At 36.5% G+C, this 12705-nt stretch overlaps 1 protein-coding gene across 5 annotated transcripts in view; it reads left to right on the top strand.

Moving 5' to 3' along the window:
• The window catches only part of mRNA-cap (RNA guanylyltransferase and 5'-phosphatase mRNA capping enzyme), a 450753-nt gene that overhangs the window by 245124 nt on the left and 192924 nt on the right, over positions 1 to 12705 (top strand). For all 5 annotated transcript variants that reach the window (XM_090411578.1, XM_090411577.1, XM_090411573.1 and 2 more), the window contains one exon: positions 2337 to 2440. In XM_090411578.1, the coding sequence (XP_090267704.1) occupies positions 2337 to 2440 (104 nt within the window). The remainder of the gene's footprint in view (positions 1 to 2336; positions 2441 to 12705) is intronic.

Below are 12705 nucleotides of genomic sequence, written 5' to 3'. Positions count from 1 at the left end.
TAGTATTTTCACAAACAAACATCCATACCCACGGCAGGATTCGAACCCGCAGCCTTTTGGCTGGAGATAGGATACACTAACCACTCGGCCAACCAGGCTGGCAATATACTCACTGAATTTTATTCTCATCATAATTTTTTGTCGCTGACAGAAATTTTAAACCTGTGGTACATCGGTATTCTGGATGGACTAAGGATTATTTAAATTTTATTTATTTTTTATATTTTTATATATTTTGCATAATCTAGAAACCCTGCTGTAAAGACCAAACATGGGACTTGCTCAAGCTACTTCAGACCTCCAATAAATGGAGTGGGATCTTCTATCAATTGTGAATTCATTTCTCTCACTTAAAGACAATCATAAACAAAACTTCCATGTCAGGATTTGAATCCATATCCTGTCTGTGAAATAAAACCCCGAACAAGGTTTGTCAAATGAAAAAGAGAGTGGAAAAAAGAGACTGGAAGATCTCAGAAAAAATTTTAAGAGAGGAACCATCTACATTTGACTAGAGAGGAAAGAAACTGGCAATCCAGTGGCAGTATAATGTGGAAAGATGATTTGTGTCAATATGTTGGTAATGCTGGTTCTGATATGTGCTGTTGATCAATAGTGGCAGAATCTATTATTCATGATTACTAATTATTTGGTGGATCTCAAAATGGAGAAGTAGTTGGATAAATCACATCAAGTTGGTTTCAGGTCAAGAATTATTACTGAGGATAGATTAAGGATTTGTGATTATAGAATTTAGTAAAAGGTTAAAAAAGAAAATACAGACATAGTAATCCATTAAGATAAGAAAGGTGAGCTTTTTCAGTACATGGCATGGAGTCCAGTTTTCTGCTGCCACGCTGCAGCAGAATACTGGACTAGATGGTCTTGCTAGGATCATTCATCTGGTTGATGCCTGCAAGGGTAAACGGTGCTGTAGCAATTCTCCTTCTCCTGTGTCAAGTACAAGGCTTGTAATACTGGTATGAGGTGTGGAATAACACTACATCATTCTGCCACCATGAACATTTATTGCCTGCCAGATAGTAACTTTGCTTAAATGATGGAATCAACTGTGAGTTCCTTAATGGTGGGCAGTTTGGTTGGCATGTTACTAAAATAAGCTAACCAAAGCTAACCATATAATCTGTAACTGAAATAATTCCTAATGGAGCATCAAATAGCATATTTAAAACCTTGATCTGATAGGACAGTGGCAATCATTGTGATAGGAAAATCTATGACAAGGACTTGTAGAATGTGGGATTTAGTTGCCCACACCATGCATCTAAATTTCAGGATGACTCCTTCATGTTCTAGCATGATAAACCTTTATATCATGGTTATATCATGTTGTTGGAATTTGTAAAGGCATTCAATATGATTCTGAATGGAACTCCACACAAATTTATCATAAATATGAAGCTGGTGACATGGATAAGATGGTAGCTGATACATCAGAGAGTAGTATTTAATGAGGCAGAATCAAGGAGAAATCATGACTGAAATGTCACAGGGTTTCCATATTTGGTTTGCTGCTTTCCATTTATATTTCAATGACAATCTTGCAATTAACAATATTGGGAATGATTCAAAGGGAAATATCCATTTATTTGCTGATTATGCCTAGTTGGTGAGGGCAGAAACTAATTGAGATGATGTAGAGATCTAGAGATTGTGTAGGATGATTTTAATACACTATGATACCATAAGCAAAATATCATATACACTATGATATCATGAACATTCAGTGTGGCAAAGTGTGGTTTTTGCAGAGATGGAATAAGACTGCAAAAAATTGGACATGAACTACTTTCTCTCTAGCATTAATACTGCATGAGTATTTTGTTCATGTCACTGACCTACTGTTTTGTTTCATGAGTGGGCAGCAGAGACATAAGTGTTACTACTGAATTTTTTGTGATATGTTTGTGGCTGTTTAAAAATTTGATATTCCACAGACCAAGTGACCTGGTCTGTGGAATGTCACCTATGATATAATAGAAATATGCATGTTACTAAAGTGATTTGACAAGATAGCTGTCAAAGAAGTGTTTTAATTTTAAAAAAAAAAGTGAAGGGGTGATAGCATGGGATCTTCTCTTTAAGTTGTGTAAGAGTGTAGTTAGCAGAGGTGTGAAAAACAGATTTATTGCTTAGAGAGTGGTGAATGAGTGGGATGATTTGCACATACTTTTTTTTAGTGAATAATGAGTTTTTAAGAGAGGTATGATAACCATTGTGCATGATGGTTAGTGTGAGCTTCTTGTAAGGAGTCTTTGGACTCTTATGAAGATGCCCATGTAATAATGCAAGTTGTTTTTTTTTATTATTTTAAGAATCCGACATTCATGGAAGGAGTTCCTGGCGTGTCAGCCATTACTACACAACCAACCTTACTTCAGATACAAAGGAAGTGTCAACAGATGTGCAACTGGCAAGAGTATGTTTTTATTTAATTTATAATCTTTATCGTAAAAATTATCATAAAATATTGTGCAAAAAATTACTGGTTTCTTGCTTTAATTTGGATATTTAAGCAGATTAAAATAGGCATATACCAAAATTAAACTTTATCAAAGAAAATTATTAGTACAGACCTGCTCACAAACTTATGAACTGGATGTGTTTTGAGCACCAGGTTCTAAGTCAAATTGGTCATGAGAGAAATACAAAATGTGGTAGAGCATGCTCTTCAGCTGGTTAAGAGGGACTTTTTAAATATAGAGGATTCAAACTTTAAAAAGATTTGAATCCCTCTGGCTACTTTTAGCTTCCTTATGAATGTGTACATTCTGGAAATTGCTTCCATATTAGGCCCATCTCATCAGCATTCAAATCATTGTTCAGGTAAAAAATTCTCCAACTGCTAGCATGTTCACCTTTTCTTAAACATCTCATTGGCACCTTCTCACATGGAGGGAATTTTTCACATTGACATTCTGTAAATAATTTGCATGTTTTTTTTTTTGTTTTTTTTTAATTGCATTAACTACCCATGGCTAGTATTGAACTGTAGGGCATATTTCTCAATTCTACCCCCCCCCCCTTCAGCAGTATACAATGGCAAAGATGCTGCTTCCAACCAGTGTATTTCCACACTACATAAGCACACACACTACTGGAAATAACATGTTTGTCTATCTCTGTTATCATGGCTGCAGCTATTGTTGTTTGTCATTCCTTGATGTTTTGATGTTGTCTCAAAAACTTCACTAGAAATTAAAATGATATTTTATAATTATCAATCTTAATGAAAACATTTTATTTTGTCTGGTCTATAGATATTTACTAGCTGATAATATTTGCTTGCCATGGAAGAAGAGGTGAATACAAATATTTGTTGAACTTTGTTAAATGGCGTTCCTAGGCTTGCTTAGTGCAATGTTATTGATGAATTAGGAAGCCAGTACCTTCTCTGTTTGAGGATAAAGCAGTTTGTAAAGGCTTACTGCTGGATAGTACATGGGAATGAACCTGACAGTAATGCATCTGCTGGAGGCTTCCTGATCAGCTGGCAAATAATCCTGTTGTTGCTTATTCTGCCAGATTGTATCTGGAGAAAGTGAATATTGCAGCATATGTGTAACCCTGTCAAGGCTTCACTTGGATTAGAATCTGGGCATCCTCCCCCTTTGTGTGTTATATGCATAAGCTCCTCACCTCTTCTGCATGCCTCTACTGTTTTTCCTGCACCAAATCTACCATGAAATATAACCATTCACATTCTGGTGACACGTCACTACAGATGTAAAAAATTCTTCCTACAAAAATCACAAAAAATATGATGGATTACAAAAAAAATAACCCAAAATATTCCTCCTTCCTTCCAAAAAAAAAAAAAAAAACCAAAATTTCATCTAGCAGAAGCACATCCATTTCACCAACATCTGGAAGATCAGTATAAACATTAAGGATATCCATCACCATTTTCAGGCATCAAAACCCGATCTGCTATTCCTAACCAAACCCCAGTTGGCCTTCTCTATAACAGTCCACAGCAGCCTGCCCAACTACATTTTATATGATGCCTTCCTGAAAATTTGGGATATGTGCTTTATTTAGCCAAATCTGAAATTCCTGCTTTTTGATCTGCTTGTTTATATAGATGCTGTTGATTAATACCAGTTGCCATAGTATCCATAATGCAAAGCACACTTCCTTTCAGAGTTGTATATTTGCTATACATTATACATGTCTGAAGATTGCATATTTTATATAAAAATATTTTTTCCGCATACAAGTAGCAAAATCATGTATCACTACGTGGATTAGAAATGTTTTTTCACTTGTTAGGAAGTCCCTCCCAACACACACACACACACACGCACCACACATATATATTACTTGCAGGTACCTACCTGTTAGACTTCTAATTTTAATCATCCAGTTTGTTTTTGTTGAGTTATTCTGCCCAAATAAACAAATTAATGTATAATGGAAGGAGGTTTCATTCCCTACTCCACTGCTAACCTCTATCCAAGGCTCTCTGATGTGTGCCTTTGCAGTTTATGATAAAAATACAGCATATATTCCTTGGCTCAAATCAAAAACTGTAGCTTCTCATTCTATCTATGCTAAAACAAGTGTTAGAAAATTATCAAAAATCCAAAGCAGACTTTTAAAGGGCCATATGCAGTAAGCATACCTCACTCAACTGACATTTCCTGGTGCCTTGCTAAGGCTGTTAGGTGTAACTTCTGCCCTTCTTCATCTTCATCGAGCATATTCTGATGATATTGTGGTAACATCACCCAAAGATAAGGTGAACCTCTTGTCATTGGTCTTTAGCTTTAATTGTTGTATAGATGACCAAGGTAGATCACCTCCTGCAATACCATGAACCTCTCATGCACATTTTTTCTGATCTGTTGCCATTACGATACCAGAAAAATCTTAATTACTTTTGATACTAATAAGTCTTCTGTTCCAGATAGTATCCCTTCTGCTGTGGTGAAAACTTTCCAGAATTAACACCCATTCTGTTTTGCCTATTTACATGCTATTATACATGCCTGGCATCTTCCCATCAGCATGGAAGTAAACCTTTATCCAGCCATTATTCTCAAAAATCAGCCATTAGACTGTCATTCCCCCTCACCTCAGTACTCTCGAAAGTGATAGAGAACTCATCATCAACCATAATGTTAGACTTGGAAGAGCCTATTGGAAAATTGGAAGACCCGACAATGAAAATCTGTGAGCTACTCATATGATATAGTGGCATAGTCTAAAATACATTAAGTTTCTAAATGTACAAACTTAAAGAAGAGACAGTGTTAATTTAAAATTAATATTAACTGCAGAATGTGTGGAGAAGAATTATTTACAATAATAGGAATAATTTTTAGCCATCATTCTATTCAGATTAAGACAGCCAAGAAAAGTTTCAGCGATAACTATTTTTGTGGAGGAGTCCTTTGATAGAAGATTACTTAATATTTACTGGAGATAGCATGCTTTGGAATTTAATGATATTAAGGTGTTTATCATGATAAACAGCTGTAGATCTATTTTTACCAAACTATGATAATCCATGCCAGTAGATTTTGATAGATTTCAGTGTGGATTAAAGGCAGAAGTATGTTGTTATTATTATACAGGCACCTCCATGGAGTCTGAAGACTAATCGTGGAAGACCCAATCTGTCATATCTCTCCTTGAACTCATTAACAGATAAAGCACTCACAACTAATTCAAGCAACCGATTCCACTCATTCACAACTCTGAGCAAAAAATCTAGTCCTCATACCCCTATTAACCCCACCTTTATTCAATTTCCAGGGATGACCCCTTGTTCTGGTCCCTCTAGCCAAGTGCTGAAACATTTCCACTGCATCGACATTTCCACTGGACTTGTCTCTGAATCTTCTCTACCACTTCCTCATCCCCAAGAAACCAGGAGACCAGACCTGAGCACAGTAACCCAGATGTGGACATATCAAGACCTTATAGGAGGAATAACAACTTTCCTTCAATAGCCAAGTAATCTTATGGGCTACCTTAGCAATATGTCCTCTAAACTTTAACTCTCTGTCTACCACCATCCCAAAATCTCTAGTTTCTTCTATTTCCTGGTGGAGTATAGCACCATCAATGTGATGCTTGTAATCTATTTTTTCCCAAAATGCATAACTTTACATTTCTCCATCTTAAACTCACACCCATTAACTTTTGCCCATACTGACAGCCTATTTAAATCATCCTGCATGCTCTCCACATTGCTTTGATTAACTATTACTCCACCTAATTTTGCATCATCAGCAAACGGTTGAATATTTTCTTTCAGGTTATTTCCTATATCAATTATAGTGGTATCTCGCTAATCCAAACCTCTTTAGTCCGAACCCTCCAGTAATCCGAACGGCGGTTGGAAAGAAAAAGTTTTATTTATTACATATTATTTTGTGTACCGTTATTTTTATTTAATAATTATTATTTTAACTATTATTATTTATTTTATTATTATTACAGGGAATTTTTTTTTTCATACTGTCGATTGTATGGTTATAATGGAGGCCTATTTTGATTTATTGTGTTCACGTTTGCTTTTTTTATACTGCACAGTATGTACTGTATTGTCAGTATGAATCACAAATATATACAAAAAGCGGAAATTCAAAACGTGTATAATTTGGTTAAAAATATAAATCCAGATGTTGAAATTTCACAAACAGATGTTACAGAATGTATTACAGATAGAATCGAAATCAAATCAGATACTGAAATTATAAATATGATACTACAGAATGAATTAGAAGATGATGATAAAGAACTCGAAGAAAAGAAAGTAAAACATGAAGAGGCAGCTGACAGTTTTAATATTTGTATAGAATGGGCTAAGCAGAATGATACGCCATTCCACAAAATTTTATTGCTAATGCAGCTCCGAGAAGAAGCATTCGAAAAAAGTTCAACTTCCAAGAAGCAAAAGAAAATTGGTGACTTTTTTACAAAGAAATAAAAAAACTTTTTTTTCTGTGTTATTTTGTGAAACTTTTTTTTTGTGTTGTGTACAAGAAAGTGATATTTTTTACGCAAATTAAGTTATGTACTGAACTATGTAATTTTATTAAATCAGAATCCTCAAAATACAGGTACATAAATTAAATATTTTCCTGAAATAAACTTGTGTACTGTATTATTTTTTTGTTTTACATGACAGTACAGTAGCCTTTTTCTATCAGTTAATTTATTTACAGAATTAAATTGATGTACCATTAGAATCTGATTATTTTTGTCTTAAACGCTAGTTATTGTTGTCTCTTGGAGGAAAACTCACCAATCCGAACTTTTCGCTATTCCGAACGAGCATGGTTTTTATTAGTTTGGATTAGCGAGATACCACTGTATGTACAAATTAAACAGCAATGATCCCGGCACTGAACTTTCAGCACACCACTAGTCACCTGTTTCACCTCAATTCTGCCTCTTCATATACCACATTTTGATATTTGTTCTAATTTGTGTAGAGATCCATGCAGTATTCTGTCAAATGCCTTTGCAAAATCTAACAAAATCATACTGTAGCCATTTCCTTTATACAACTCAACTGTCACTCTATTATAAAAAATTAGTGAATTACTATGGCATGACTGACCCTTCAAAGCCATGTTGACTCTCATACAGTATCATATTTTTATCTACCCATTCTTGAATTCTCTTTTTGACCAATTTTTCTTGTACTTTTACCATCATGCCTGAGATACTGATTGGTCTATAATTTGCTACTGCAGTCTTAGAACCTCCCTCAATCAAGGAAATTATTTTGCCCTCTTTACACTTCCTTGGAACTCAACCAGAACTGAGACTTAAATTTGACAGCCTAAACAGCTTAGTCAGAGACATTGATGTAGATCTCACAAAACCCAAGCTGATATCCCATCTAATCCCACAGCTGTATTTACATTGAGAGTCTGCAATATCCTAAAAACCTCCAATTCGTCCACCTCTGTTCCCACAGTGTCTGTTACATAGGGTAAACAGTAGCCTCACTAAGATGATATACCCTTACAAAGTGGTCACGCAGTAACTCGACTATTTTATCTGCTTCTGTCTCCTCATGACCATCATCACTCATTAAAGTTAATCTTCTAAAGTCATTCTTCTTCTTAATTGCCACATAAAGAAAGAACTCTTTGGGATTTCCTTTGACCTGCTCGGCTAGATTCTTCTCATAATCTGATTTTGCCTTCCTTTCCATGCTGGTCACCTTTCTCATCTGAGCTTTGTACTGTTCGTTAGTTTGCTGGTCATCTTTCTCTTTATATATTCTCCACAGCAATTTCTTCTTCTGCTGCTCATGTTTAATGATATTACTCATCTGTCTAACTCTTATCTAGTTAACCCTCCCCCCCTTACCTTAGGTATACTATATCCCATGCACAACTAACATCCTTACCCTGCAGTGTTTTATGCCAGCAGACAGATTTAAGCTTCTTTCTAAGCTTGTCGTAATCACTTGCCTTGTAGTTTTACATGTACTCCTTCTTGACAGAATATTCATCATGTTTTGCAGTCTACCAAGTCAAGACAGCATGGCCACTTTCATCAATTCAGAGGTAATGTTCTGATCACCTTGGTTATAGATAGCTCTTCTGATCCAGGTTCAGTATTCTCCCAACCCTAGTCCCCTCCATCACATGCTGCTTAAGTAATTATCTCTTAGTAAGTGTATAAATTCTATTTCCTTTTTGCCATGTGATCTTTCTTCCAGATCATCTGTGGAACTCCCTGGCTTCTAGCAACAACCAAATGTATATTTTGTCTTGCTGGCTTTAAATCTCATTCCAGACTGCTTCAAATGAACAGTCACCCTTCTGTCTATCACCTATTCTTTTTGGCTGCAATTCATCTGCTATCATCAGCAGTACCTCTCACCCACCTTCTCTATTTTCCCTGAAAATACTAAGCCCTTCACATTCTATCCCTGTAACAACATCTGCTGTTAGCCGGATATCACTAATGCCCATAATGTTTGGCGAGGTTACACTAACCAATGCCAAAAATTCCTCCCTCTTGATCCTGATACTTCTGGCATTAGTATATAGAAATTGTGGTATAAATCAGATGTAATTTGAATACACCTAAAATTTCAAAATTTGCATATCAAGCAATCTTACCTTTTAGTTATAACAGTGTGACCAAAGAAAATTTGGGCTCATCGGTGCATTTTGATTTATTCCATTTTGAAAATTGGACTTTTTTCCTTCCAATAGCGTTTTCGTTAACATGAGAGTCTACGGGAGACCACAACGGACGCATTGCTGTGAGTGGGCATTTTGTTCTTTGTTCACAGTTGGATGAGAGGTAACTGGAAGGGGGGGGGGGGAGAGGATGAACCAGAAGGTATGTACATTTGACGTAAGGGTGGGGCACTGCTCTCCCATATCTTTTATACTGTTACAGTACGATTGCTGTTGGGACAATGCAGCCGACTATAGTTTATCTGCCACACGTGGACAACGTCAATGCGATTATGGATGTCATGGGTTGTATAGTAGCCATTAGCTGGCTATGTCATTCAACTTTCGAGTGCTATGTGACATGCTAATGGCATGTAGTGGCCAGGCAAGGTTAGGTTAATTGGCACCATTATTCGACTTTCGAGCTGCTATCCTCCTCCTCCAGAGAAGTGCGTCGGTGGGCATTGGTATCAGCTTTCTAGTTTAATAATGGTGCCAATTAACCTAAGCTATTACCGTCTGCGTCAAGATTAATCTTGAAGTAGGCTTGAACTTGCTAATGGTGTGTAGGGCTCGAAAGTTGAATGAAATAGCCAGCTAATGGTTACTATATAACCCACAACAGCCATAATTGTACCGCCATTGTTGTCTGTGTGTGGCAGACATGGGGTGGTCAACCACATTGTCCTGACAGCAGCTGTACTGGAATAGTACGAAAGATATGAGAGCGCAGTGCGTCACCCTTATGTCAAATGTACATAACTTCTGGTTCATTCTGCTTCCGGTGACCTCACATCCAATTACAAATCGAGACCAGGTGCCTGCTCACGCTGATGCATCTGCTGCAGTCTCCCATAGACTCTCGTGTTAACAAAAACACTGTCGGAATGGAAAGAGTCCAGTTGTTGAAATGGAATGGAATAAAAATGAAGTGGAATAATGGAATGGAAACAAAATGTACTGATGAGCCCGAATTTTATGTTGTGCTGTTGTAACTAAAAGGTAAGAGGTTGTAGGGAAACTGCAGCATCCCTTTATGCTCCCACCCACCTTTACTTTCTGAATTGAATACCCTATTCAATATTTTTGCTCTAGAGACTAGATTCCTCGCTTTGTCATTCTCACATTTACTCGCTTCATGGGTGCTTTCACACAAACTCACTTGCTTCCACCCTAATTGCTTAATTACCCTGAATTTGCATTTTGGCATGCTCAGTGAACAAAGCTTTCTCTAGACACTGACCAAAACCATTTAGATGCAGTCCATGAGCATTGTACAAATCCTTCTACACAATCTACATGTAGACTCATTGGTTATCAATGCCCTCCTCCTCGTTTCGCCTCTGTCATCTGGTAGGAGACTTGCAAACTTGACCTTCTTGCTCTTCAGTTTTGCTTCTTCTAACAACTCCTTAACATCCTCCCTCATAGAATACTTCTCGCCTCTCAAATCATTTGTACCAACAAAGACAATTTTCTTTGACTTAGCTTTTTGCATCTGGATGACATGACTAATATGATGAATTTTTGTGCCCAGAAAACACAATTTTATCACACTTTCATTAAGTACTCCGCTGATCATTGAGTCTTCATACATAATTTTCTACTGAACTTGTTTTTCTTGTTTGTTCGGTCGGTCTTTATTATTCCTTTGGACTGCCAGCTTCTTTCTCTTTCCATGCTAATCTCTTGCTGCTTCTGCAATTTTTCAATTCTGCTCTTTCTTCTATGAAGGAATCTTTCTGCTATTCAATCGCGCAATTTCTTTATTAATGTCTATTTCATTCTCCTCTATTTCCACTTCTGCACATTCATAATAACATTATTTTCCATCCTTCCATCAGTACTGTCTGCTCTACTAATATTTGCTGTATTCTTCACCTAACAGATACTTTTGAAATACTTAATGCACACACACTCTAATTTACACACACTCTCTCTCTCTCCAGTTTCAATTTCTTTTCATATATCCTTTAATTTTCTCGGCGAATACATGTCACACACACACACACTGCAGTGAATAAAATCCTGTAAATTCCAATCATCTGACAACATGGTCTTTGCCGTCGTTGTTTTTCTATACATTGGTGCCATGTCAACAATATCGTATTTAAAATAAAATAAAAATAAATGCAGCGTTTACTTACAAACTAACTAGCTCAGTCAATCCTGCACCTGTTTAAAACAAAAACCACAATCCTTTGAATCCTTTGCAGAGCCTTAAAAAAACAGAAATCTAGTTAATAGTGTGAAAGGATACTAGTATCAATAATATCACCCCTCTTTCTTGTGTTTGCTAGTATTTGCAGTCTATAAATTCTCAATCTGTCTACATAATCAGTATTCCACAATCCTGATATCATTTTTAACTCACTCACTTCTTTGTACTCTCTCTCTCTACACTGCATCAGAATCACAACGGAAACCAGGAGACCAGACCTGCTTACAGTAGTCCAAGTGAGGCCTTATCAAGACCTTATAAAAAGGAAAAATAACCTTTATCTTTGCATGCCAAAGTGCAGTTCAGCATTACAGTGATCTCATCATCATCAAATTCCTGCCATGTACCCTCAAGGGGTGTTCAGGATATGATAGTACTACATGAAAAAAATTACATCATTATTAATTTCCAATCTACAATTTTCCTCCAAATCAGTCTGTTACTTGTCAACACTCCAATATTCTCAGATCTTATATTTCTATCGTCTAAAGCACTTTGTACCGTACCAATCCACCTATATCTTGGTCTTCCTCTCGGTCGTTTTCCTGCCAACCTGGCAGAGAACACTTGTTTTGCTAATCTTTCCTCGCCCATTCTATTTAAGTGACCATACCACCTGAGATTAGCTCTGCTAACGCATTCCTGGATGCTGACAATGTCAAGTTCTTTCCTAATATCCTCGTTTTTAATATGATACTGCCATTGATGCCATCTGTTCAGACCTATAATCTTTCTCAGGACTCTCATATCTGCGGTCTCTAGTCTTTGGTCAAGTGTTTTACTTCTGGCCCAGCTCTCAGATCTATAAGTTAAAACTGGTTTGAACACTGTCTTGTATACAGCTAATTTAGTGTTCCGACTAATTTCTCTCTTATTCCATATGAATTTATTCAATTGACTTCCCACCATACCAGCTTTGCTGATTCTCTTGTCTATTTCCATATTTAATTTACCATCTTCAGTAAAAATCGTGCCTAAATAGCTGAAATGTTTTACTTGTTCCACAGGTTCTCCATTCACAACACAGTTGACATTTTCAATGATTCTGCCTATTTTCATTGTCTTTGTCTTTTTATTGCTGACCTTCATACCATATCTATTACAAGAGCTATTCAATTTAGTCAGAGAATCTTGCAGACTTGTAGCGGATTTATTTAGAAGTATAACATCATCCGCATAAAGCAAAGAGCTGACATTAACATCTCAAATTTTGATATCATGTTTAATACCACTATCCTTCATGATGTGATCCATATAGATAATGAATAACAGAGGGGATAATGTACATCCTTGTCTCACACC

Source organism: Typopeltis vanoorti, chromosome 21 (genome assembly GCF_054136105.1).
Source record: "Typopeltis vanoorti isolate ZY-2024b chromosome 21, IOZ_Tvanoo_1.0, whole genome shotgun sequence".
NCBI classification, from domain to species: domain Eukaryota; kingdom Metazoa; phylum Arthropoda; class Arachnida; order Uropygi; family Thelyphonidae; genus Typopeltis; species Typopeltis vanoorti.
This window is presented reverse-complemented; position numbering and strand designations above follow the sequence as displayed.